The sequence below is a fragment of the Globicephala melas genome, chromosome 20 (assembly GCF_963455315.2).
Source record: "Globicephala melas chromosome 20, mGloMel1.2, whole genome shotgun sequence".
In the NCBI taxonomy this organism is placed as follows: Eukaryota; Metazoa; Chordata; class Mammalia; order Artiodactyla; family Delphinidae; genus Globicephala; species Globicephala melas.
The window spans coordinates 33,364,174-33,391,733 of NC_083333.1; the positions used below are offsets into that span (position 1 = coordinate 33,364,174).

Here is a 27,560-nt window from a genome sequence, read left to right on the forward strand (position 1 = left end):
GCTGGCTCGGACCCCGTCCCACTGGGTCAGCTCCTGACCTGATGTTTCAGCTTCCACTCTCACGGAGGCTCAGCCGTGCTCAGACCTGGCCCTGGCGGCCAGCTCACCAGGAGAGACAGAGCGGCAACCCCTCCTTTCCAGCAGTGAGACCAATGCTCGTGTTCTTTGATTCAGACTAAACCCTTTTATTAGGAAATAAATCACTCAGCAGAGGATGTGCCAGGAACGTCCTCTTCTCCCTGGAACACACCACATCTGCTCTCAGTCAGGACCGTCCCGTAGGACGGAGATGCCCATGCGGCCCCAGGTGAGCGCGTCTGGAGGTCACCGGCATGGGCTACGCATCTTCTCTTATTTTAAAAGAAGGACATTCTTTTTTTTTTTTTTTTTTTGCCACGCAGAGTGACTTGTGGGATCTTAGTTCCCCGACCAGGGATTGAACCCATGCCCTCAGCAGTGAAAGTGCAGAATCCTAACCACTGGACCGCCAGGGAATTTCTAAAAAGAAGGACATTCTTGCTTTTGCCCAAATATCTTTATTTCTTTGTCCAAGTACCTCTGTGATGATTATGAACAGGAAAAGTAGCAAAGAATGTCAATTAAAACCAATAACTTACTTATTTCCAAAGCACTTTAACCACAACTAAACCATCAGACCGCTCCCTCCTTAAATGTACTGAGTGGCCAAGTGGGCTGTGGAATACCCGAGAACGTCTGCCCATCCTCACGCCGAGGGTAAGGCGTCATTCAGATAACGTGAAGGTTACAGAACCAAGTGAGGCCTGCATGGGGCTCTCCTGTCGGAATTCGCATCCCAACCTGAGACCAGAGCAACAAACCTTTGAAAAGCCAAGACAGGAGAAGCCAGAGGACAACCTGGATGGGAGGGGGTAGCTTTTCCTGCACAGGACTGAGGCCGGCTGGTCCAGCCTAGAGACAGTGTCCCCAAAGCATCGCCAACCCTAAGGTCAGCCCTGCCCGCCACCCAGAGCGTGGGCTTCATCCTTCCCAGATCTGCCCAAAGTCCTTTAAAAACAGGAACCACGATCCAGGCCATCATGTGGGTGGTGGCCCTGCCTTTCTGGAAACTGCAACCATGACCCAAAAGGGAGCAGATCCCAAGCCACTGTCTGCACGTGGAAGCTCGGCCCCTACAGCCCTGAGACACGCATATCATCACCACGGTGCAGAAGGGACACCCGGCAAACCAAGGGGCAGACCCAGGGGTCCTGGCTTCCAGACCCTCATGGAGCCTCCTCAGGTGCCACGCAAATGGCTCATCCCAGGGTCCAGGAATGCTGCCCCTTTCTGTATGAGCCCAAGCAGCTCTGTGACTGCAGAGTGTGGGGAGCATGTGGGGCTGCAGTGGCCGGGTCCACAGGTCCATGCTGGGTGGGCGAAGGGGAAAGTGTTGAGGCTCCTGGGTCAGGGTGGCCGGGAGAGTCCTGCTCCCAGAGCCATTTCTGGGGATCCCTTTGCACTCACAGCGGGTGATCAGCTGTTCTCCCAGAAGATGCCCAAACCCCAGGCCAGTTGCTTTGTGGGGCGGCCCTGGGACCTTGCCCGACCCTGGCAGAAGCCAACTGATGGACATGCTGCCCTTATCTTGGGGCCGCGCTACCCAGGCTTCCCCCATGACCAGTTTATTTACTATTCCTGGCTCCCCTGTTACTTTTATGTAAAACGCATGGACAGCTCCAGGACGAGAAGAGGGTTGCTAAGACCTGAACCTGAGCAGACGGACCCTCAGCTTGGCAGAAGGCCCCAGGCGAGCTGCGGATGGCCACGCTGGGAACACCCTCGGACCTTGTGTCAGGGACCCTGTCTGGTGATGGGGCAGAGCCCAGCCTGGCATGAACATGGTGCCAGGGTGACTCTCAGTGGCCAGCAGTGTTGGGGGCTCTGCCCAGAGTCGCCAGAACATCAGATGTTCGCCTCCACCCAGAATCCAGCAGTATCAGCCCTCCAGCTGCTGCTCCCAGAGCCGCCTGCCCCCAGAACCTTCTCCAAGGTGCCATAATGCTGATTCTGGTTCCCCGAGTGGAGGCTGCTGGCCCCACTCAGCTTCATCCACACTTAAGTCAGTCTCCAGTGGCCGGGTAATGACACTCTGTCTGCTGACAAACGGGGATTCCACCCCGGGCACGGGATCCCTTCCTGAGAAAAGGAGGGCATGTTGGCCCTGCCAGCTCCCGGGCCCCACATCAGCATAGCAAAGCCAACGCTGATGCCTGTGAGGGGAAACTGGTTCCCTCCATTTACTCACAGTTGAAAAATGATCAAATGTTAGCAAATCAAAATTCAGGATGATTCGTAAGGCACCTTGTTCAGTGGAAATGGGCTGAGCGAGAGGGAAGGGGTGTGTGGCCAGCATGGCTGCTTCCCTGCAGGGCTGCTGGACAGGCCTCCCGGGGCTATGTGAATGTTGGGTCCGCGATGCCATGGTCAGGGTCGCAGGTGAAGGCGATGGTGATGGCGTAGCGGGTGCCCCAGTGAACCTTCTCCACCCGGTGCAGGTTCTCAGACCCTGAGGTGAAGAAGGACACCCGACCTGGGAGAGAGGAGAGCAGAGCATGACTTCAAGGCCATATGTGTGGCCGGGCCTCAGAGGACCTGTGTTTAGGCCAATGCAGCAACACGACCAACCGGGCAGGCTGGAGAAACAGCTGATGCAGGAAGGCGGGGGTTGGAGACAAACCAGCAGGAGAGCCCTCGCACAGGACGAAGGGCACCCCAAGCACCCAGCCCAGCCTCCGCGGGCTCTTTGTGGGGCAACCTGGACTTGGGGTGAGGCCCTGCTGCCACCCGCAGGGGCCTCTACAAGCCATGTGACCTCCTCGGGCCCACCTTATGATCTTCTTTCTTTTTTTTTTTTTTATGATCTTATTTCTAATCACACATGAAACAAAACCAAACCCTGCGAGGTGATGACAATGTTTTGGCAACGGATCAGGGAAGGCGTGTCGAGACAGACACCCAGCGCCTGTAGCTCCCTCCAGGGCAGCTAAAGACAGGACTCGGGAGGCGGCTTCCGAGCGTCCTGGAGCAGGGGTCCTCCACCCACCTGTGTTCAGAGAACCCCGTGTTTATGGGCTTCCATATTTAACTGGTCTCATACACCCACCATAGATTTTTTAGGACAAACGAGTTGACCGTTACAGAATCGTGTGGGAGGAGCCCCGGGATCCTGTAGGCGCCGCGTCACCGCCACACGGCCCTGCCCCAAATGTCCCATGACAACTTCATTTCTCTTCAGAAGGTCACTGCCAGGAACTCAACTGCTAAATCTTTGAGAGAGGAGAAAAGTCTACCCCAGAGTCTGCAGCTTTCTGGTTGTAAACAGAGAACCGTGCTCTGCCCGGAAACAAGGGAGCAAAAGAAATCGTGTGACACACGGAAACCTCTGCATGGGGGCCCGGGGACACCAAGAACTCAGACCCTCCTCTGCACCAGCCAGGCCGCCCCTGACCTGAAGGAAACACTCTTTCCCAGAGCAATCTGGAGTCACGCCACTTTCTGAGGCTCACGTTGCTAAAGGACGTTTTGTCCTCAGTCTTTCCACTTTTAGTCACACCTGAGACCTCAGACACGTAGCCAGGCCCGTCTGCCCATCCACGCCATCTGTGCACGCCTCTGTCGCCACCCCACTGCAGACACAGTTATCAAATGTCGCCGACTTACAGCAAGAGTGGGGGTCTCTGGGCGCCCCCCCCACACCCCAGCATTTCTGCACACTTTGCAAACAGAGGCACCAAAGAACAGAGAAGAAAAGGACTGAGGAAAAGTGAAGCTCCTCGTGGCCTGTGCGACAATAGGAAACCGTCCACCATTCATGTTGGAGCCTCGGAGAGAGGAGGGGTTCATACTGGGGCAGGAAAAGGCGATCTGAAGAAATAATGACCAACACTTTCCCTAATGTGACGAAACTGTGACTTTTAATCCAATAAGCTTAGCAGGATAAATACTCCAAGTGGGATAAATACAAACAACTCCACACTGAGGCACATCATAGTCAAACTGATGAAACCAGAGATTAGAGAACATCCTGGAGGTGGCAGAGCAAAGAGGCAGCTACTATGGGGCAGTGACAGCGGTGACAGCAACAGGGGAGCCAGAGGAAAGCGATGATGCTTTTAAAGAAAAAGGAAAAAAACCCACCAATCCAGAATTTCACATCCAGTGAAAATATCTTTTAGAAAAAAGGGTGAAATAAGGACATTTTCAGAAAAACCATCACCAGCAGACCTGCACTCCAAGAAATGCTGAGGCGGAAGGGGAATGTACCTGTTGGAAACCTGGATGCACAGGAGGGGACGGAGGGCTCTGGAAAGTAAGTGGGAAAACTGAAAACATTCAGCATATTTTCCTGTTAATTTCCATAAGAGAGAATGAACTCTTCTAGGGAAAATGATAACCTCTTTGGCACAGCCTGTCAGAGCAGCTGCATCACGCTCCCCGCCAAACGCCAGGCTGCCGGTGACGTCTGTGCAGATGGGACAGAGTTAGTGACTCTCGTCCTGTTGACCCGGAACGGCAATCTGCTGACCCAACCCAACGTCAACGTGATAGCTTGTTGAGGAAAGGCCCACAAGGGCTCACAATCTTGCCTAAGACCTTCTTTCCTTTTTAATGCACCAGTAGTTAAGCCCCACACCTATTCTGACAGCTCCCAAGTCCAGAGTGATCAACACAATGACGGGCACGACACAAACACCAGGAAGAACCCGAGGGCAGGCCGCCAGTCATCAGAACCAGGAGGAAACTGTTGGCATGAAATCACCACCCGCGCAGTGACCAGCAGGCCAGCGCTGGTAACTCACCCTACAAGGCGTAACACTCACACGGAGGCGACGGCCCACCCAACCCCAGAAACGTGAAACTTTCGGCATTCATGAACAGTGCTTTCTGGCTTTTTATTTTCTTCAGTAAACAGCTATTAGATCATCACCCACTTCTTTAAAGCAGGATTTAGCTCGGCAACTTAGTAACCAAAAATACAGGCACCTCCGTTTTTGGAACCCACCTGCATTTCTCCTCTTAGCCCACAAGCATTCCTGGACACCTCCCAGAAGCACGTGACGTGTGACCCCCAGCCTTAGCACCAGCAGCTTCTCTGGCTCTTGGTCCATTAAAGCCTTGGAGCTGCAGGGCGTTCTGAGCCCCTCCTGCCCACTGACCTGCGCCTGGGTCTGCCCCCCTCCAGCACTCACTCCCTGAGGGAAGAGAGCCAGTCCTGAGCTGTTTAACTTCCTTTCTACACCTTCTGATGTCCAAGCCACTTCTGCGTGGATTCAGCGCTACTGCAAGGAGCATTTGGACTCAGTGGCTTGCAGGACCGCCTCATGGCTGACGGGAACATTCTAAACCAACACAGGTGGACAGCCTCATTGGTTTGAGCTGCCTGCTGCCAGGCGGAAGCGGACACAGCTACACACCCAGTAAGCAGGGTGACGCAGTGGGGTCGGGTGAGCCACGGCAGCAGGTGAGTGGTGCTGCACAGTCGAGGTGCCCAGGCCGGAGCCAAATGGCCTGGCTCTGTCTCTGAGTCTCATCTGGGGCTGGGCCGGGGCCTGGGCTGCCCCTCAGGAAGCCCCTGGGGGATCCCCGCCCCTCCCCACCCCAAAACCTGGGGAGGAGAGGGGACGCTTCCTCGCTCCACACATGCTCACTGAGCAGCACTGAGTGTCCGAGCTGGGCTGGGGGCAGCGGGAGCTCTGGGACCACCAGGTCGGGTGTGGTTTACCAACATTAGGTGAGGATCACTGCCTCATCCGTCTGTCTTAAGCTTCTGAGTCACTACAGGGGATGGAGTGGGGGCTGGCTCTGGGAACTCACTCTGCAGTGACTCAGTGACCGTGGCCACGCCCACTTCCTCCTCTGACGAATGTGCTCCATGGACACACTGGACACACCGTAAACGCATCCCGGGAAACGCCCGCCCATGAGTCCTACCTGCTCTCGGCTCCACCGTCTTGTTGGCCCCCTCCTCCATGAACACAAACCGCCCACCACCGAAGTCATCCAGGTAGTCGGAGAGGTACAGCAGCGATGTGTAGTCGAAGGAGCCGTAGGTCACCTGCGGGGCAGAGCGTGAGGGCGTGTCACCGTCTGCTTGTGGGAGGACACGCTCCTCAGGGAGGGACAGACCCAGGCCTCGCTCTGCCTCCCAACTACAGAAAACCCTCTGCTGAGCACAGGCGTGCGGTCCTGCCTGGTTCCCGCACAGTCAGAGGCGCAGCCCACGCCAAGAAGCCCACACGCGTGAGCCCCAGGGCCGCCACGCCACCCACCCACCCACCAATAGGACCCTCCCGCGTCAGCACAGGGAGCAAAGGTGGTGCTTCCGCTCCTTCTCCAGATGTGGGCACCCCAAGCTTTCTTTTAAATTGTGGTAGAATACACAAACCATACAATTGACCACTTTACCCATCGTTGAGTGCACAGCTCAGGGGCACTAAGCACATTCACACTGCTGTGCACCCACCCCCGCCGACCATCGCCAGAACTCTTCAACCTCCCAAACTGAAACTCTGTTCCCATTAAACACTAACTCCCCACCACCACCACCCAGTGCCCACGCTACACTGTCTGTCCTTTCCTGTCTGGTCCTCTTTGCGTGGACATTCTTTTGGAAGATGGCATGGGCGGTGGAAAGCAGGGGATGGGGGGTGGAATCTGTGCTCTGGGCTCATAGGAGCGTGGACCCTCTGGGCCTGGATATAATGTAAACAGGAGGCACTATCATTTGTTTCCCAAGGACCCCTTGAAGTCCGGGACGGGAGGTGGCCGGATAGTTGTCCCATCTGTGGATCTTCAGGACTTACTATAGGTAAGGGGTGCCACATGAAGAGCTTGATTTCAATGTGAGATAGAGGAGTTTGCTGTCTGTAATATGTGAAGCAGGTGTTGTTTCCAAGGACATAAGAACTCATACAAATTAGCACCTACTTATTAGAGGGAATCAGTGAGATAGGCTATTTTTTTTTTCCACGCAAAGATAGTGACTTGCATGTACAAGGAATTTTAATCACATGATAACAGCTCCCAGCCTGAGGAATCATTCAATTAGTAAGACTGGGGTAAGAGATAAGGAAGAATGAAAGAGTCCGAGGACAGCAGCCCAAAGTCATCCTACCAGTGCCCTATCGCACAGCCCAAGGCTCCTGTGTTTAGGAATAGATTCTTAAATGATTTTACTGACGCCTGTAGGCACCATGGGAGCGGTACACAGAAGCCCCAGGTCAATATCCATAACACATTTGATCAAGGCTCAAAAAGTCCAAAAGCCCCGCTCCCCCTGCAACCAGCTAGACCACCATCACCGTGACAGTGGTCATCTCCTGAGAGAGGGTGGGCTGACCAGGAGGGAGAGGCAGCAAGCCTGCCAAGGTGACTGAGTCCCTGTCACCTTCTCATGAACTCAGTACCATGCCATCTGTGGGACTGGACTTTCTACACAGACCTGAGCTCCCTCCACCTCCCCCACCAAGACCCCACTTAGGGGCCCCTTATCCAGCATCAGGGCACCAAACAAACATCAAAGTGACCTAAACCTGAGAACAGCCCAGGGCAGTGCTTCTGAATCGCTTCAGCAGTGAACCTCATGTCCACTACCTGCATAAAACATAAAAGAGACCCGGGGGCGGGGGGTGTCCAGGAGCCTGACCCTCTCCTACCCACCCAGCTCAGATTCTGCAAAGGAACCACCCCAAACCCACATGAACACAGTGACCTGGGAAGGAGGCAGGTAATGGCAGGTGATGGGATGGCAGAGGCCAGCGGGGCCTGAGCTGTCCTGAGCTAGAGGCTGGAGAGCTTCAAGGGAAGGAGCAGATGCATGGGGTCCCCTTGTGCGAGTACGTCTTTTTGCTGTGTCCATGCGTGAGTGACCCCTTGGCTGTTATAGCCACCCTGGTCCTGTAGACCCTGTCCCAAGGTCTCCTGGCTCTGAGATGTCTGAGGCTACCCCACTTGTCACTGTTGACTCGTTTTCTCTGCCTGAAGAATTTCTTCCTTATCTTTCTTCCTTTGAAGCTGGATCACCAAACCAGGCTACGTTCAGTGTTGTCTTTCCTGAACCCACACTTCCCGGTACATGGAGGGCTGCTCTTCCTTCGTTGCAGGGAAATTCTCCGGACTCCGTCCCACGCATGAGGCTCCTTGCTGTGCGAACCTGTCTGTCCTCCACACACGTCGTCTTTGCCCTCAACCCCATAAAACCCTGTTTTTCCCTCTGCAATATCTACGATGATCTTATACTGAAGGTCTCAGTCCTGGTCCCCTAATGAAATAATGCACCTGGGCAATGGTTATCAATGGGTCAATGGCTGCCAGAGCCATGAAGTGAGGGTGGACAGGAGGCTTGATCGTGGATGGATCAGACCGAACCCACTGATCAACCTTAAGCCCATGGGAAGAGAACGAGCAGACACTGTACTCCCCCTTAGGGTGAAGCCCACACTTCCAACCCGAGTTCCATCGAGCCCTCCAAGCTGCACTGGCTCAGACAAGCCACTGGCCACATAAAGCTACTTCAATTTAAGTTAATTTAATTAAATACTGGGTTCCTCAATCTCACTAACCACACTTACGTGCTCCCCTCCTCCACTGAGCTCAGACAGTCGAGATGAAATAAACACATGCGTATCTGACTGAACTTCAGGCAGAAGCCCAACCTGCGAGCTTCTGCCCAAACCCTCTGCTTACTTTTCACTTCGCTTCCTGTGTTCCAGGGTCAAGCGACACAGAGATTATCTGGGTCACCTGAGCACACCCGCGGCTGGGGTGACCGCCAACAGCCCTCAGACGTTTCCGTGGCCAACCGTCCCCTGGCGCCACGCTGCGTGTGCTGGCTGAGTGGGGCGGGGCAGTGGCTGCGATGCAGGCGGGAGAGGGCTTCAGCTGTGGCTGACCAGGACCGCAGACTGATTAGGCGCCACTGTGTCTAGGGAACAGCAGGAGATCAAGAAAGGGGAATCTGCAGAATCTGGAGTGGTCGAGAAATCTTCCCAAGGAAAGGTGAAAAGTGGGAAGAAGGGGGCCTCCTGGGCAGGGTGCGGGACGCAGGCCCGAGGAGAGACCACACGACAGAAAGGCCAGGTCAATCAAGGCCGGGTCAGGTTACATCCGACGAAGCTCAGGTGGAGACAGCTCTGTGTGTGGGAACAAGTAGCAAAGGATGGTCCCCATCAGGCCCTCACTGTTCTGTAACGTGCTTTTCACAGTCTTCTGTCACCTCATCACATGAGAAACAAATCTTATCTCCTCGACCTCATCAGTGAGAGAGGAAACTTCTAAAACCCTGACCACGTGAACAGACAGCACCCAGCTTGGGCCGTGGTGGACAAGCCCCAGGTTCACTCACCTTGTCCACGTGCGCGTGCCAGTACTCGTCATGAGCCGTGCGGGCCGCCGTGCTGTTGATGCGGGAGAAGAAGGTGGGCTTCGTCAGGTGCAACAAGGACGCGCTGATGCCAAATGCCTGGGCGATTGCCAGCTGGACCTTCTGCCGCAGGTCCCTGCCGAGACGACACAGGTGTCAGCCACACAGGAAAGAATTCTCCCCGGGCCCATAGGGCCCGCACCATGTGACACTGAAACGGAGCAGGACCCTCTGGTCCTTGCCCCCAACCCCCATGTTCTCAGCCTGCCTTTTGTCTGTGGAAACACTTTAGCCAAAGAATAAGTTTAATCAGAGAAGTGAGAAAATGCAGAAACAAAGGAAAACAGTCAAATGAGACCAAATAATAATAGTTTAGTCATTAAGCAAAGTCAAGGACCTTTAGTTCCCCCTCAAGGGCTATAGATAATATTCTGAGCCATATCCTGTGAGCTGTTTTGCAGATACTGAAGCCCCCACCAGGTTGAAGGAGGATGACTACATGATGACCAAATTGAAGCCACGACATAAGCTACTCCACTTCACACAATTCCGAGAACTGGCCTCAGAGAAATGGGAACAAACCCTGGAACTAAAGATTAACTGTACTTAACCAAGATGATGCTGGTCAGACCACATTACTGGTTTCAAGCTGACTGTCAGAACTGACTATGCTGTTCTGCTCCCTCTCTCTGCCTATATAACCCTGAAACTCCCCTTTAAAAGCCCCTGTCCCCTGAACAGCAATCAGGAGTTGGTTCTCAGACAGGACTCCACCCTCTCCCCCGGTTGCTGGCCCCTGAAATAAAGCAACCTTTCCTTCCCCACCAACACTTGTCTCTCAAGAATTGGCTTTCGAGCAGCGAGCAGCTGGACCTGGGTTCGGTAACACTACAGAAAGACAAGGGCTGGCAAAGGTGAAAGGTGAACAGATGCACACACAGGTCCGCACACGTGGGACAGGGTATCACGTGCACACCCAGGAACCTGAGGGCCAGTTCTCTGCAGGACTGACCCCAGCACTCCCAGCCCTGCCGCCACCTTCCCCCTTCCTGACCTGGGCATTCCTTCCCTCACCGGTACAACTGGAAGTCCTCTTCTGAGAAGATAGTTTGTATTTTATCCCCAAAGTATCTGTGAAAAAATGAGTATTGACAAATGTGATGTTTTATTAATGTTTCCTTATTTCCTTTAAATTCAGCCTTTCCTTCAGTTAACCAGCAAGTCCCTGAAAACCAGCTGGTCCTTATTATCTTGGAGCTGCTCCTTCTACAGTGATAACTGTGTGATAAAAGGGAGGAGGGTGGGAGGGAGGGACCTGGCAGGTGGGGTGACATTTATCAAGGTTGGGGGAATGTCTTGCTTCTCCTGGCCCTCGGGGAGGATCAAAGCTTCTCAGGAGGCAGCTCTCAGGAGCCTGGCCTGCCGCTCACCTCTCCCACCTCTCCCTCCAACCCCACCCCTTGGTCCCTTCCTAACTAAGCTGTTCCCTGAAGCTAGCTGGCAAGGATCCCGCCCTTCGGAAGAGCTGCACCTTCCAGTCCTCATCTGGCCTCGGCCCGACGGCAAACGTCGCAGTTTACCCAAGACTTGAAGCCGCTCTGATCCATACACGCAAGCCTCACTCAGGTGTCTCCAGCTAAGAAACGAGCAGAGACCCCACCCCACCCCCGACCCCGGGGTTCTCACCTGTACAGGTTCACAAAGTGCTTCCCGACAGACAAGGCCCCCGAGTGCAGGTCCAGGATAGACGCCTGGAAAAGACGTTGGCAGGGCGGCGTGAGGGCTGCCTGGCAGGCGACTGAGCTCTAAAAGCCACCAACGTTAAACACGTGTTCCTGAGACCCATCTTTGCACACCCGGGTCAGGGCGACGATGCACACGGGCTGGGTGTCAAGACGTTTGGACAAAGGTGTGTGACGGCGGATATTTCTCTCCTGCCCTAAGAATGGAGACTCTCTGGTCTAAAATTCTGAAAACAGTCCACAGATACAGTTCCTCCATGGGTCTAAGAACAAGCCCTTCCCCCGGCTTTGCTGTGGTATAACCAACACACAACGACCTGCTCCTCGTTAAAGTGTTCAGTTTGGTAAGTTTTGATGCTGGCATGCACCAGTGAAACCACCATCACTACCAGGATAGGAAACACATCCATCACCTCAAATTTCCTTGCACCCTTTGCAACCCCTCCCTCCTGCCCCTCCCCAGGTGCCTTCTGCCACAGCAGCTGGTTACTTTCTAGAACCTGAGGCCCTGGAGTCACGAAGGTGCACTTCGCTCTTGGCCTGGCTCCTTTCACTCAGCATTGCCTCCCTGTGACTCCCTCACGTCGGTGCAGTACCCGCCGCCCACTGTCTCATGGCCAAGGGGCACCCATCGTTTGGGGAGGAGTCACTTGTTGGTCCATTCACCTGGAGATGGACACGTGGGCTGTTTCCAGCTTAGGGCTGTTGTAAATGAAGTGGCTGTGACACTGGGACAGCATTTCATCGTGGGAGATGCTCTCATTCTCCTGGGTAAATGCCCAGGAGTGGAATCGCTGGGTCATAACCCTTTAATGAACAGCCAGTGTTTTCCACCCCTGCCCACCCTGCCTCCGGGGGGCCTTCCCACGTCTTGAGAGGGGAGTGGGCGCCAGCACAGACCACCTCTACCCTGTCTGGGTGTCTTTTCTCATGGATGCAGCGATCAGCCCAGGGGTTCGTCTGAACACAATTTGGGCTTTAAAAACGTTAACTGCACTTAAAGGTATCAAACCTGGATGATTCATTGCAAGACAACTTCCCGAGTAAATGCTGAGCGCCGGGCAAAAGATGAGTCCACGCACGAATAGGTTTTTAATAAATATTCCCCTGAACTGAACCAAAATAAAAGGAGAAGCTTAATTTTCAGATCTCAAGAGGAAAGAGCCTGCAGAATAAAAGACTCATGAAGATAATCACCAAACTATGCAGAGGAGAGTGGATCTTCCTACGGGCCCACATGCCAGGCGAGGAGATCCCCATTTGGGACCACACGAGAACTCCGGCCAACGTAAGGTGCTCGCAGGGGTGGACTCCTAAGCCTGCCCAGGAAGCGGATGAGAGGCAGAGCTGCATTGGCCTGTCCGAGCTCCCCATGGTTGCCGTAAACAGTAGGCTTAAAACAGCAGGAATTCATCCTCTCAAGCTCTGGAGGCCAGAAGGCCGAGATCAAGGTGTCGACAGGGCCCCGCTCCTTCCAAAGGCGCCAGGGGAGGATCCTTCCTTGAATCTTTGGACTTCTGGTGGTCCCAGGGGTCCCTTGGTTTGTGCCACATCACTCCACCTCTGCCTCCATCTTCACACGGCCTCCTCTTCACTCTCAAATCTCCCTCTGCCTTCCTCTTACAAGGACTCTTGTCATTGGATTTAGGGTCCATCCTGGTAATCCAGGAAGATCTCATCTTGAGACCCGTAACTTAATGACATCTGCAAAGACCCTTTTCCCAGGTAAGGTCCCATTTACAGTTCTGGGTGGATGCATCTTTCAGGGGCCACTGTTAGACCCCCTGCAGTCTCGCCTGGTGGATGACAGTCCCCATGCAGCACCTGTGGGAGCCTCCTCCACCTTGCATGGTCCTCACTGTTTCCCACCAGCTCCTCCTGCGTGTGCTGGCTCTCCCATTCCCAGGGCCGTCACCCTCCTCAGTGGGCCCCTGCTCGTCACCTGCTCTGTTCACTCACTGCCTACGACCTCCCCCCACTGCCCCCAGCCAGGGTGCCTGACACAAAGATGTGATCCGAGGCAGCCCTCCTGTGAAGGGAGGGGGTACTTCATTCCCAGGAGCAGGGCCTGAACACCCGGTGCCCTCGCCTTCCCCTTGGAGGGAGAGCAAAGTTAAAGGGGTAAAAAGAAAACCGAAGCAGGAACGGCACACAACTCACCCCTCCGTCCGATCCTCCCAGGGACAGCCCCTTCTCAGCTATGCTGTGGGGAAGACCGTCTTAAATCAGAATTCAGTTAACAGCATCATCTATGATACATCTAGACACATATCAACCAGCACAACTAGCACAACGTTAACAGACTGCTTAATATTTATGACAAAATCACATTTGGACCAAAGGACTTGACTTTCAAGCTAAGTGAGTAAATGTTAATATTTTGTCACCATCTCCTTAACCACGTATGACATAGCTTGGGGACAAGTGGGCTTAGTTTCCATCTTTAGCTCAGAGACCTGGTGCTGAGTTGAATGGGTTCCTCTGGACTGGAAGGTCCCTCTCCTGTCATCACAGGCTGCGGGGGCAGCCTTTGTAATCACCAGCTCAGGAGGCAGTGGCCACATGGTGGCCTGTGCTGGAGCTCACAGGACCACCCACGTCACCAAAGATGCAGGGGCTTCTGGTGCCTTTGACAGATGCTTCATGGCCGCCCGGGAAACTGACTGGGGGCTGGATCCATCCCTCACACCAGGGACCCTCCCCACCCAACCAGCCTCTACAATGTTATCTAGAAACAGGAGGAACATCTCCCCTCAAGACACAGCTCGGCATGCAGACCAGACGCTGCTCCACTGGGCACATGCTTGGGTCTGAACTCCTTGTTGGAAAATCAGAGCTTCAAGATCTTGTTTTTAAAAGACAATAAGGAAGAATCCAGTGCCAACTACTTCTGAGTAAGACTTCCTGCCCTGTCATGAGTCACGGCTAGGAGGCAGAAGGGCTATCCCAACCAGTTTTGGAGAGGAGACGAAAATAGTCTAGTGACCGCCTGGGGCTGCTGGGTGAACACACTGTCTTTACACAGGCACCTGCTGGGCCCCTCAATGGCTGACGGGACAGCATCCCCCCAACCTCCCCACTGGGCCAGAACTGCTGCCTCTGGAGAGGGCCCAGGCCTCTGGAAGGTTCCGTCAGCAACCACATCACTGATGACAACAGCCTCTCCTCCTGGAAATCAGAAAAGCCCCTCTTTGCCTTGGAAGTGCAAAGGGGAATTGTTAGGGAATTCTAATGAATTTCTTTAAATCATCCTTTTAGTAGTAATTCCCTGTGCTTCACCCACAACCCCACTCTCCTGCTCGTTCAGGACAGAAACTCAGAGACACGTGTACCTGCGAATCCTTCGGGCTTCATCCCTGGTGATGATGGCATCGCTGACGCCCCGGCCACACTTCCTCGGGGAGCAGCCTGGAGAGAGTTGAGCTGGGATGAGACGCCAACCCCGCTGAACCCCGACTAAAGAGCTGCCCGCTGCTGTCAAGGACTCACCTGTGGGCGGCCCTCCCCAGGGACAACGGAATTTTGTGGGATGGGGCCTTGCCTTCCATGGGATTAGGGGGGCAGGTTTGGCAAATAAAATATAGGCCACTCGGTCAGATGTGAATTTCAGAGAAGCAACGGTGACTTTCCAGTACAAGCAGACCCCCTGCAGCGCACACATCTCACTGGAAGGGGGTGGGTCCTGGCAGCGCCACACCAGGTGGGTCACTCCTGAAGCAGCTGACACTCTGCCCACCCTTGAGAAAACAGCCCAGAGGCGGCATCCACGGTACTCTAGAACCATCACTGACCACAGATCCAGACCCGTTGGCTAGTGCCTCCTGGATGACCAAAGCTGTGCTTGCAACTGTAGTCACTGTCCTTCTGCAGGGCCTGGCAAAGCTGCCCCAAGGTGGTCACCACACACTCTACCCTGCTTCCTCCTGCCTCTGCACCCAGGACTGAGCTGCTTAGAGGGAGGAGGATGGGGGAGCTTGGATGGGGCCAGGGTCGGGGTGAAAGTGGCCAGGGTCGGGAGCACAGGGCCAGGGTGGACACGGCCAGGGTCAGGGTGGACAGGACCAGGGTTAAAGTGGCCAGGGTTGCCACTGGGTTAAGGTGGACAAGGCCAGGGTCAGGGTGGAAAGGGCCAGGGTCAGGTAGATGGGGCCAGGATGAGGCAGAGCACCAGAGATGGACAAGCTTAGCAAGCCCCTGGTATCCTGGCGCCAAGGGCAGGCTGGCTGCCTTGCACTGGGTGGGCCCTAGGATATGTCCTGGCCGATGAGACACCCTCATGGCCACCCCCTGGCCTTGGGACACTCTCAGGACACACTGGGCTGGCTGACCTTTAGCTTTCATCCTCCTTTCTCTCTTCCTGCCTGGAACATGCCTGGAGGTGGAGCGATTGTCCTGGGACCATGTGAGCCACATGCTGAGTGGCAGAGCTGGGGCGCTCGGCCTGGGGCGCTTACAGGGAGCCAGGCTGGCCTGGGGTGCCTTTTTCTGGGTCTCATCATGTGGGAAAAATAAACTTCTACGTGGGGGTCATTAGGGGAGGGGTGCCTCAGTTCCACAGAGCTAAATACAATATATTAATATAGGTGTTTTTATTAAGACACAAAAATGCTTTTTATAAAAGTTGAAGGTAAAAGCAAAAACAACGATAACCAAAAGACAGCTTGGGGAGCGACATCATATCAACAAATACATTTTAACACAAAAGAATTGTGAGAGGGGAAAAGATTGATAACAGGAACAGTTTCACCAGGAAGATGCAGGGGCAACAAAAGCACCAAGTGACATCGCCTCAAACACCTCTGGCGGCGAAGCGGCCACCAGACCCAGAGTCTCAGTGGGGACCCTGCCTCGCCGTTCCCAGTAACTGGGGACGGCGAGACAGAAGTTCAAGAAGACAATCCAGCAGCGACACAATAGGCTCAACGTGAATGAGCATCAAAAGCATAATTTGGTGAGAAAGTGAGTTGTGAGTGGCTGACAATGTCAGTGCACATACACGAGTGCACACGCTGCAAACACGCACACACACCACCCAGACACACAGGCCCAGGGCAGGCGGAGCCCCTGTCAGCTACAGGAGGAGAGAGGGGCGAGGGATGGGGAGTCCAGAGGCTTTAATGCACACTCCACCATTTTTTTTTTTTTTTTGGTAAAATATATATAACCCCAAATTTACCATTTTAACCATTTTAAAGTGTACAGTTCAGAGGCGTTAACTATGATCACGTTGTTGTACAACCATCCCCATCATTATCTCCAGAACATTCTCATCTTCCCAACTGAAAACCCATACCCGTCTCCACTAACTCCCCCTCTACCTCATTCCAACTGTTTTTAATGTTGATAAATTATTAAATGGGTAGGAAAAATACGTTCTCAAAAGCTGTGACTTTAGAGTGAAAAAGCTGACCAAGACAGAGAGAGCATGCCCACAACAGAACCTATCCACTTTCCTGACCCCCTGAAGGGAAAGGCAGCCCCCATTCCCTGGGCGCGTCTTTGCCTCCCTTCGTCTAAACCCAGCTTGTGTGCATCACAATGGCGCCCCTTGGTGGAAGGATTTAGCAATATTTTCTTGGTTCAAGTCCAAAGCATTGCTCTGAAGAGAAAAATAAACTGAATTTTGTCTTTAAAACCCAGTCACTCTGGTTAGGTTTTTAAAACTGCTGCCCTCGAGCAGAGGAGTCAGGCGCTGGGATGGGGCACACGACATGGGGGAAGGGCCTCTGGTATCTACGTTCCCTGTTGCAACATCTTCTGCAGTTACAACACCCTAAGACAGAAAATGCCTTTTCTGGGTTCCACTAGCTCATTACTATCATCCCAGTTCTGTTACATCCTTCCAGGCAAACCGCCTCTTCCATCAGATGGCACCCACAGTGTGGGGGACCTCAGTGAAACACTGGCCACGGCCTGGGCAATGAGGCCTGGGCAGTGACCAGTGGGCCTGTCCCTGCACAGGCAGGGCCTGAAACACCCACACTTCCGGGTCCATGTGTGGGCTAACCAACCGGGGGCGGGGGACGGGGGGGCAGCAGCGGGGGGTGAGGAAGGTCACCTGCCCAACGCCACCCCCACACTACTTTCAACCTGATTCCCATCAATTCATTGTAGCAAAAAAAGACGCATTTTGAACACACTGAATTCCATGTTAACATGCTGCTCTTTCCCGGATCACCTCGGCATCACGTACCTTCAAACCTTCGGTGACTGTCATAGTCCTCGGAGCAGGGAACCTCAATGAACCTGCCTGGCAGGACCTCACTTCGATGAGCTAGGACCTCAGTGACGCTGTCATCACCCCCCAGACTGCCCCAGAGCAGGAATGCAACGAACGTGGTGCAGGCCCCCAGGACGGCAACTCTCAGCCACTTCTTCCACACATCCCGAGGCGCCCGGACACTCTTGGTGCTGAGAACAGAAAACAGCTGTGGTCACCCAAATGCACCTGCATGTGCTGAAAATGCAGACCACAATGACCAGAGACCACAATGACCAGAGACCACACCCACCCTTAGTTACAGCCTTAAACTGTTCCCATGCTGGCTGCTGTCAGAGCTACTCTCAATCAATCCAGAGGCACTCGCCAGCATGGGAGGATGTGGTGGGGAACGTGCCCCTCACCCCATATGACCAGACAGGGCTCACTTGCTCCCAAGGGCAACAAGATGAACTGCCTGTTGGTGTTCCTCCCAGCCTGGCCAGGCCCATGGAGAACCTGTCTGCGAGGTCCTGGCAGAGTCTGTGGCACCGATCACGTTGCCTGCATCCAAAAATGACTGCCACAACCCCATGCATATGGTCCCAGTGCACATGCCTCTGCATGCGTGCGTGCACACACACACACAATGTGAAGTAAGTTAAGCATGAGTCAAGCCCACTTCACTAAAACCACCAGCCAGCCACAAAGAGAATACAAGTACAACAGAAATGATTCACCAGTAAGACACTTTCTGTACCACCCGGGTTAACTGTGGGATTCACACTGCCTGTGCAGAAGTTGTAGGCATGTCTGTGTGTGTGTGCACATGTGTGTCTATGTGTGTTTGGGTGGTATATAACCATGCATATGTGTGTCTGTGTACATGCACGTGTGTTTTCACGTGTGTGTAACTGAGTAGCCGTGCACTCTGTTATCTAAGAAAAATGTGAAGGGCTTGAAGCACTGGCAGAAATGAGAAAAGAGATCCAGGCATCCTTTCAGGAGGTGCACCTCATGTCTTCAAGTATATGATTAAAAGCAGATAGCCTGCCTTCTATTTTTCTATGTTTCTCCACACTGCAAATTGCTATATATATAACACACAAATTCCGATTAAATAAATCCCAAGGTGGGCACAGCTCACTCAGACTAGGTTGGGTGAATACATGATCATTTTAAACAGGGAGCATAGGTGCCCAGAACACAAAGACCCCCACCCCCACTCCTAGAACTGCTGTATAGCCTCCAGCCCACCTGGTCTCCTCTAATTAGACCAGGGTGGACACCTCACTCCGGTGGCCCCATCATTTCTCTTCCCCAATTCCGAATGGGGCAGGGAGACTGCCCGCCCATCTCAGCAGCAGGGGCTGGAACCCTAACTGAAGGTGCAAAGCTGTGGGTGACACCTTCGCCTGGAACAGCCCGGCTGCTGAGACAGAAAGGGACAGAGAGGAAGGGACAGAGACAAGAGGGGAAAAAACAGCCTCCTGGGCCAGATTCGGATGCAACACTCCCCTGGAGGTCTCCTCAAAATAAGCACCCCTGTTCAGGGTAAGCTCGCTCAAGCTGCACCCCTAGAATCTTGCCAAAACAGAAGGAGATTTGGAGCAAGGTCCATGGCCCATGGGTCAAGCACAACGACAAGGTAATTTATCCTGGAATGATTAAAATACACCCCTGGCTCTTAAAGCTTCAGGCAGAATCCCCTCGAAGGCTACGTGATGAGATCACTTTTTCATTCATCAGGCCCCCCTGGTACACATGGGTGAGAGAGGTCAGAAAAGATTCCCGACGGTCTGCCCCGTCCTGGGCCGCCCCCCACCCAGCCCCGACCCTCCTGGCGCGGGCCTCGCGGGATTCTTCAGGCCACGCTCTCCAGACAGACCACACCCCTCTAGAGCCCGATTCGCCCAAGCATACACCACGCCCCTCGAGGCCAGGCCACACCCACACTGCAGGCCCGTCCCGGGAAAGGCCCCGCCCACGCTAGGTCCAGCCTTTCCTGGCCGGGCCACGCCCCCAGCCCCGCCATACCACGCCCCCGCCCCTCCAGACCAGGCCCCTCCCCCTCGACCAGGCCCCGCCCACGCCGCCGTCCGCGCGCTCCCGGAGCTGCCCAGTACCTGCTCGGGCGCCGGCGGTCAGCTGCCCGGTTGCCTTCGGGCGCCTTGGGAGCGCCCCTCCTCTGAGGTGCCATTGTCCAGGCCGCCGCGGAGCCGGGTCGAACGCGGGATCCGCCGCGAGCCCGGGACGAGCGCCGCGAGAGTTAGCGCGAGACCAGCGCGGCCGGGGACGCGGAGCGACGCGTTCCGCCGTCGACCTCCGGTCTGGTGGCCAGGCCTGAGCAATCGGAGGCCGAGCGCCGAGCGGGACGGAACGGGGACCTGAGGGCATCCGGGGCGCACCCGCCGTTGCCTGCCCCCTCCTCCTCCCCTGCCCTCCGCGGAATCCGACGAGTCTCCAAGTCTTCGTCTGAAGTGTGTCCTCGCCCAGCCGTGCGTGCTCTCCCGGCGTCTCCAAGCCCACCTCCCGGGGGTATCCAAGTCCTCCTCCCGGGGCTCTCCAAGCCCTTTCCTCTCCCGGGGTCTCCAAGCCCTCCTCCCAGGGACTCCGCACCCTCTTCTGTGGGGTTTCCATGCCCCTCTCCCCCGGCCCATGCCACACTGGAGGGCACTGGGTCCAGTTGGTGCTCAGTACACATGTATCCGTTAGGCCCTACTGCTTTGTTTACAACATTCAATTTCCCTAGAGAACCTTACGTCCAGTGGGCAAGAAGTAAGATCTTAACCAACCCTGTGGAGATACCTGATTCTGAAAGAGTGGAATTAGCAGTGAGGTTCATTCATGAGGATTAAGTCTGAAGAAGGTGAGTAATTTACTGATACAGGGGGAAAAGAAAACCTACTTAGACTCATTGAACAAGAAAAGAGATCTGCCCAACAGTCCCGAAACTGGGGAAATCGGATGCCATTTCCTGGTAACTTACCTGGAAGCCCGAGGAACTGGGACAATTGCAGACCTGCCAGGTTGTCTGGTAACAATGACAGTTGACCCGAGTCTTTGAAATAATCACATTTTTATAGACTTCATGCAGGAGGGAATCAAAGCAAAGAATACAGACTCACAAGATGGATTACTGAATTCTTCCTCTCCTTTTCCTTTAGATTTTGCAGCAACTTACATTGGTAAACAACTCTGAATGTGTCTGATGCAGGTAAGATGTTTGTGTTCATTCCTGCCCTAGGACTACAAGAATAATTGGAGAATTTCTCTCAGAACACGAGGAGGCACACACAGGACCAATGCAGACTTCTCAGCTCAAAATTTTTTCTTTTGGGACTTCCCTGGTGGTCCAGTGGTTAAGACTCTGCACTTCCAATGCATGGGACGCAGGTTCAATCCTTGGTCGGGGAACTAAGGTCCCACATGCCGCACGGCGCAGCCAGGAAAATATTTAAAAATAAAAATTTTTTTTCTTTTAATTCTATTCCCAGGAAAATAGATTTGGGTTTTTTTTGGGGGGGTTTAAATGTAAAACAATTCAACTTTAAAACATTGCAGTTTTTCAGAATGCTTTGTCTTAAACTCATCCACTTATCAGTGGTAATTTACGTAATTGCTTTAAGAACTTTGTCATTGAGACTGTCTTGAATATAGTTTATTCTTAAAAAAATCAAACTGATTGGTTTCTGTGTGCATTATGTTATTTCCTCTGCTATATTATGGATTCCTTAAGGTCAGGGATTTATGAATCCTTGCACAGAATGAGTAGTTTGAATTACTGAGCTGAATATATGACCAATGTACAAAGATTTTCTTTCATTTTCCAATCTAATCCTTTGTGTTTTATGATAGAAGAAATAAGATTTCACTGTTTCCCAGCTGCTTCAGTATCATCCAGATACTTTCTCTAGTTTAACATAAACTAGCCAACACTGATAAACTGTGGCTTACTTGTTTTTTAAATTATCAATGGCCTGTTTTAAATCATAGATAGTTTTCTCTGACCTAGAATAAATTTTTAGAGCTTCTTCCTCTGTACAACCAAGCTGACTCGAACTCTAGAAACATAATTGTTTTTAACGTTATTCAAAGTAGAATAAAATTGAGGATAAATTTTCTACAAAAACATCATATTGTGGGGCCTGAAAAGTGTTTGAGATATTTGCCTGTTTTCACTGGCATAGTATACATAGGATAAGAGGGTCTTTAAAACAAGAAATTATTTTGCAGTCATTTGTGTTATTACAGATTGTAGCTATCTTATAAGGAAACAGTGCTGTTCTATTTTAGGGACAAATCATAACTAAATGGCAAGGGTCCCTATGTTTGAACATGGAGACAGACATCCTTTTTTTTTTGATTTGGCTGCGCTGCGTGGCATGTGGAATCTTAGTTCCCCGGCCAGGGATCAAACCCATGCCCCTTGTAGTGGAAGCATGGAGTCTTTTAATTTATTTATTTAGTTAGTTAGTTAGTTATTTTGGCTGCGTTGGGTCTTCGTTGCCGTCCACGGGCTTTCCTTCTAGTTGTGGCGAGCAGGGGCTACTCTTTGTTGCAGTGCGCGGGGTTCTCATTGTGGTGGCTTCTCTTGTTGTGGAGCACAGGCTCTAGGTGCACGGGCTTCAGTAGTTGTGGCACACAGGCTCAGTAGTTGTGGCTCGTGGGCTCTAGAGCGCAGGCTCAATAGTTGGGACGCACGGGCTTAGTTGCTCCGTGGCATGTGGAATCTTCCCGGACCAGGGCTCGAACCCGTGTCCCCTGCATTGGCAGGTGGATTCTTAACCACTGTGCCACCAGGGAAGTCTGAAGCATGGAGTCTTAACCACTGGACTGCCAGGGAAGTCCCAAGACAGACATCTTGATTCGATTTCATGTCGGTGAAATGAGTTCCCTCCCAGTTCGTGTCAGAATTGAAACAGACATTGGAAGGACCAGGCCAGTTGAGCCTCTGGAGTCTATAACCCTGAATTTCTCCACTAGGAAGAAGTGTCCAGACAAGAGGGTTTTTTGTCACATGATTTCACAAAAAATAGTACGATGTCGGGTTGCTCACCATTTAAGATGCGACTAGTTCATCTGGACCTGAAAGGAGCCCCACCGAGGGTCTGCTACCTCTCGGAGGTGAGAGCTCCCTTTCTCCTCTAGAGAATCACTTTGCCTTGGGTTTGGTTATGAAATTGTGAACAATCGATGTTCTGTAGACGTGTGCTTGGAACACAACTGTGGGTTCTGTGTTGGGGCACGGTGGTGGCAACAGCATAGATTTTGAATTTCCCCCAAATCCCCTCACAAAGCAGACAGCAACCAGGATAGCAAAAGGAAAAACAGAAAGGACAAAAGACACATACAACCTCTTCATTGTGAGCTGAATCGTGTTTCCCAAAAAGATATGTTTAAATCCTAACCCGTCGAACCTTGGAATGTGATTTGATTTAAAGACACGGTCTTTGCAGATGTCGTTGACATAAGATGAAGTCATATGGAGATAGGGTGAGCCCTAATCCAATAAGTGGTGGCTTTATAAGGAGAGGAGAATTTAAACACAGAGACATACACAGAGGGAAGATGATGTGAGGACACAGGGAAGGTACCACATGAGGACAGAGGCAGAGATTAGAATCGATGCGTCCACAAGCCCAGGAGGACCAAGGGTGCTGGAAACTCCCAGAAGCTGGAAGAGGTAGGAAGGATTCCCCTTACAGCCTCAGAGGGGGAGCATGGCCCTGCTGACACCCTAGATTTGGGACTTCTGCCTCCAGAACTGTGAGAGAATAAATTCTGACTGTTTCAAGCCACCCAGTTTGTGGTGACTTCTTATGGCAGCCACAGAAAACGTATGTACTCTAAATCAAAAGTAGGCATCAGGGTATCCCCGTGAATTCCAAAATGCAAGGGGTGGGGCCAAACCACCTGTAGCACAACACCCACGTGGGGTTAGCAGCCAGGCAGGGGGTGGTAGAGGAAAGAGAAAAGAGAATTCAGACGAAGTCAAGACCAGAGGACCCAGAAAAGAGCCCAGCTAGTAAAGGTCTGTCAGAAACTGGGCGAGTTGTCCCTGGCTCCAGGTTGAGGGTGAGTGCCCAAGGCCTCAAAGCACTCCAGAATACCTTCCAGAACCTTCTTCCAGAAGGACAGAGCCCACACTAAGGACACAGTGTTGGGGGAAAAATCCACATTGAGCTGGGCAGGAACATTGAGGGTGAAGTGGAGAGAAGTTTCAAATACTGGGGGGACGGGATCCAGAGGGAGTGGAGACCACGTGCTGTGGCAGTAGCTGCACAAAGTCTATAACCGCTAATCCTTTATGTAACAGCAGCAGAGGGAGCCCTGGCCTGGCCCAGCTCCATCCCAAACAGAAGAACCTGCTCTCAAAAACACAAGAAAACACATCTCATTTAAAAATGAGCAACAGAAAAGGAGTGTAGTTGTGCCACACAAAGACACTAAGAAAAAAGAGGACGATGATCTGAGTAACAGCGAAGGTGCACCAGGAACGTGTGACCACAAAGCAGATGACATAGTTCCGCAGTATTTCAGAAAGAGAGCAGAGATACTAGGAAAGTGATACAGTTATGGAAGAACAGTGTAAGTCAGAAATAGAAAAGTCCAGAAATGTGACAGCCAGACAGAATGAGGTTGTGAAAAGATTGCCTCCAGACTCGGGAATGAATTAGAAAGAAAAAGAAAAAAAAAAGTCAGAAACGGAGACCAAACTAGGAAAAGAACAAAAGTGAATAGATGCCATGGGAAACAGTATCGGGAAATAAATGGCAGGGAAGAAAAAGTCACGTGTAAAGAGATAAAAGCATGGTGACAAATGGATTGATGTGGAAGACAGGCAAAGAAGATCCAGCTTATGTGTAGCTGGAGCCCCCATTTCATTACCTGCTGCTGCTGACAGAGTCAGAGGTTTAGACAACAATTTCTTATTCCTCCTGTTTCCACAAGTTGGCTGGGTGGCACCCTTAGGCTGAGCTTAGCAGCCCCTTAGCCACCAACAGCACCAAGGATCCCTACCACCCCCAATAGAAGTGCCAAAGAGGCCACCCAGTGGTCAGATGGCCAAAAGGCTACAAGGGAAACCAGGAGCAAAAACGCTGACGAAACACGAGAATGCCGTAACCATTATGTTCCATTTGTGTAAGTGACTGACCTGGGTTAGTTTGACTCCTTTCCACAATCTGCCTCTTCTTGTAATTTGCAGTCAATTATTGATTACCCGTTTTACAATTATCCCAGCTAATACTTAGTCCCAAGCTGATTTCCTCTTTCCATCCAGCATGCTTCAGAACATCCCCATATTCTTGGGGAAAGAAAACTTCTGACAGCAACATCAACAAGAATGCTACAAATCACATAAAACTCACAGTGGCCCTTGTCTGGAGGTGGGTTACTATTCTGAGTTTCTGCAGGAGCCCCCTCCCTTAACACCCACCCCTGGCCGTGATGCCAGACTAGAAGAAAATCTCAGTCCTGTGTACAGTAGACACAGTCCTAAAAGTACTGGAGGATAGGGATCCATGTTCTTTGAGATAAAGGTAGAGAAAGAAGTGGGGGAGGGACCCCATGAGCACAGTGGGACAGCCTCTTTCCTCCTTCATCTCCCTCCTCTAGGCTCCTTCCAGGTGCTCCAGTAACCCTCCAGAGCTCTGTAGGCTCCCCTTACCCCAGCACCTCCCAATTCCGCCCCCTTGTATCAAATGAACACATCACTACATTAGAATTTGATTTGGCGTCACACAGAGTACGTGGGAAAAATACAAAGATCAACTACAATCCATGTCCATCAGCTGGAAGAATGAGTCCATGAGCTACACATGTGTCACTTTCTGTTCAAATAGTCATTTCTTCATCATATCCCCCTCTCCCCCAGATTTTCCCCCTGTTCCGTGCCCTGGGTGCCAACGGCCTCCTCATCGAGTATGAAGACATGTTTCCCTATGAGGGCCACCTGAGGCTGCTGAGGGCCAAGCACGCATACAGGTACCTGAGCCGCCAAGCAAGGCGATGCCTCTGCAGAGAAAATGGGGTGTGTGGGGTGGCAACCTGGAAGGGAGTGGAGGGCAGGCGAGAATTGAACGACAGCAGGACAGTCCTCTTCTGTCTTGTTAAATACATGTCTTTAATCATAAAAATAAAGCATGTTCACCAAAGAGAATTTAGAAACGTTTAAAAGAAAATAAGCATCAGCTATGATCCCCCACAAGGAAGCGCTGTGATCTGTTTCAGTCTTGTCTGGGTGTGAAGTGCGTGGAGGACACTTTGACAGGTGTCCATGCAGGGGAGGGAGGGCTGCTCTTTAAGGCGGGATCTTCACCAGGAAAGTGAGGATTAAAGGGGAGAGAATCAGAATCAGTGAAGTCGGATAGTGTGGTCATGGGTGCACCCCACTTGGCTTTAAAATTATGGGTATCCATGTAAATCGGTAATAAATAGCCCAAAAGAAAATGGGCAAAGAACATTCTGATCCCCCAAAAAGAAAGAAAAATAGCCAATAAGTATATGATAGTAATAAAATAACAGTGAAATGCCATTTTGGCTACCAAATTGGTGACGCTTTTAAAAAAATGCTAATGCTCTGTGTCCACGGGGGTGAGCAGGAGCAAGCCTCCCACTGGTGGGCTGTGAAGCAGCCCAGCCGCTCTGGAGGGCAGCTTGGCTCCATGTGGTAGAACTCCCAGCACGTACGTGTGGGCAGGAAACAGGAAAGGCATGAACCAGAGCATTAATGTGGTGAGATGGTGGAGGTATTCGTGTTTATTCCTACAATGAACACGTTTTGTTCCTTTGTTTTTGAAAGTGAAAAAGGTGCCAGGGTTCCAGTGAAGCTTGAAAAAGTATATTTAAAGACAGAACTTTATATAATCAATTCATCTATAGAACTGGTTAACTTTAGAGATGGTTCAAACACATACAGAATTTGAGATAAATTCACAAATGACAACTCATGGTGGAGCAGGCAGTGGGCCCTTCCAGGTTGGCATCCTCAGTGGCCTCAGCGACGAAATGCTGGCCTGAAGGGACACTCCCACCTGAATCTTGAAACTCTTCATTTTTCTTTCCTCTATTAAAGGGATCACCAACCTTTTGTACAAAGGGCCAGACAGTAGATATTTTAGGTTGTGCAGCCCATCTGATCTTTGTTACAACTATTAGTGGGCAAAAGCAGCCACAGGTGATAATAATGAGTGGGCATGGCTGTGTTCCAATAAAACCCTATTTGTGGACACTGAAGGATGAATTCCATACGATTTTCACATGTCACAAAATATTCTTGAGTTTTCTCAACAATTTTAAAACATAGAAACCATTCTTAGGTCACAGGCTGTACAGAAACAGGTGGTGTGTTTGTTCTCAGGCCCGTCTTTCCACCTTTGCTCTAAAATATGATTGCTTGTGTGGCCTAGTTTCTTGTAAAATGGCTTTAGCCTCTTGTCGAGTTTGGGTCAGAATAGCTGGTACTATTCTCACAAGAAGTAAACTGTTACTTGACATAACAGCATCGTTTTCCTAAACTCTAGCGTGGGAGTCTTCTCTGAAAACTTAAGAATATCTGTTGGGCTTTTCAGAGTTAGCAACCCTGCTAGTTTCCGTGGTAGACTCCCCCAGGAACCTGACAAGGGGGGTTGGGGGGAGCCTGAATGGAAGGCTATGTGAACCTCTCTGGGTGGTCTTGGTCTCTCTAGCCCCTCCGAAATCAAAGAGATCCTGCATCTGGCCACACTGAATGAGCTGGAGGTCATTCCCTTGGTGCAGACGTTTGGGCACATGGAGGTAAGTGGGAGGAAGGAAAGTTACCTGGTACCCAGGTGTGGGGTTCAGGGGTGCGCGGATGGGGCCAGACACAGGCAGGGAGCAGCTCAGCACTGTACAGAGAAGCTCTGTGAACGGCTGAGGAGCTCGGAGCTCTAGGTGGGAGCACCCTCTGTCCAAGGAGGGGAGGGGAAGAGCTGGATGGGGGGCCTGATTCCCACAGAGCCCTGCAGACTGGGTTGTTTTCCTTTTTAACGTATATTCATCAAAGTATTATTGTGCAAGGTGAAATACAACATTAAGAAAATGTGCTTTCTAGAACTTCCCTCGTGGTCCAGTGGGTAGGACTCCACACTCCCGATGCAGGGAGGCCTGGTTCGATTGTGCTGCCAATGTGGGGGGCCCAGGGTTTGATCCCTGGTCGGGGAACTAGATCCCTCATGCATGCTGCGCCTAAGAAGTCCGCATGCCACAACTA

The 27,560-nt window shown here is 52.1% G+C and overlaps 2 protein-coding genes across 5 annotated transcripts in view; one reads left to right on the forward strand and one right to left on the reverse strand.

Moving 5' to 3' along the window:
• On the reverse strand, window positions 1-19,633 carry OGFOD3 (2-oxoglutarate and iron dependent oxygenase domain containing 3). Of its 2 annotated transcripts, XM_030843391.3 has the most exons (9): window positions 19,450-19,633; window positions 17,318-17,535; window positions 14,457-14,532; window positions 13,285-13,327; window positions 11,069-11,133; window positions 10,457-10,513; window positions 9,365-9,518; window positions 5,953-6,076; window positions 1-2,551 (listed from the first exon to the last, which is right to left on the reverse strand). In XM_030843391.3, the coding sequence occupies exons 1-9, from the start codon at window positions 19,521-19,523 to the stop codon at window positions 2,415-2,417; spliced, it is 948 nt and encodes a 315-aa protein (XP_030699251.1). In that variant the 5' UTR covers window positions 19,524-19,633; the 3' UTR covers window positions 1-2,414. The 2 variants fall into 2 exon arrangements, with proteins under 2 accessions (XP_030699251.1, XP_030699250.1); XM_030843390.2 differs by lacking the exon at window positions 1-2,551 and having other exon boundaries at window positions 2,561-6,076.
• HEXD (hexosaminidase D) overlaps window positions 19,418-27,560 on the forward strand; it is an 18,163-nt gene continuing 10,020 nt past the window's right edge. For all 3 annotated transcript variants that reach the window (XR_009560495.1, XM_060291200.1, XM_060291201.1), the window contains exons 1-5: window positions 19,418-20,192; window positions 20,491-20,540; window positions 22,310-22,450; window positions 25,203-25,312; window positions 27,016-27,103. Coding sequence is in view for 2 of the 3 variants with exons in the window: in XM_060291200.1 (XP_060147183.1) it covers window positions 20,526-20,540; window positions 22,310-22,450; window positions 25,203-25,312; window positions 27,016-27,103 (354 nt within the window). In the remaining variant the exon portion in view is untranslated. The remainder of the gene's footprint in view (window positions 20,193-20,490; window positions 20,541-22,309; window positions 22,451-25,202; window positions 25,313-27,015; window positions 27,104-27,560) is intronic.

Coding starts and splice junctions, on each gene's coding strand:
- OGFOD3 (XM_030843390.2), bottom strand. CDS start 19,523: ATGGCACCTCAGAGGAGGGGCGCTCCCAAGGCGCCCGAAGGCAACCGG. Junction 11,134..13,284: donor TGGGAGGATCGGACGGAGGG/GTGAGTTGTGTG, acceptor CGTCTTTTCCAG/GCGTCTATCCTGGACCTGCA. Junction 10,514..11,068: donor CACTTTGTGAACCTGTACAG/GTGAGAACCCCG, acceptor ATTTTTTCACAG/ATACTTTGGGGATAAAATAC.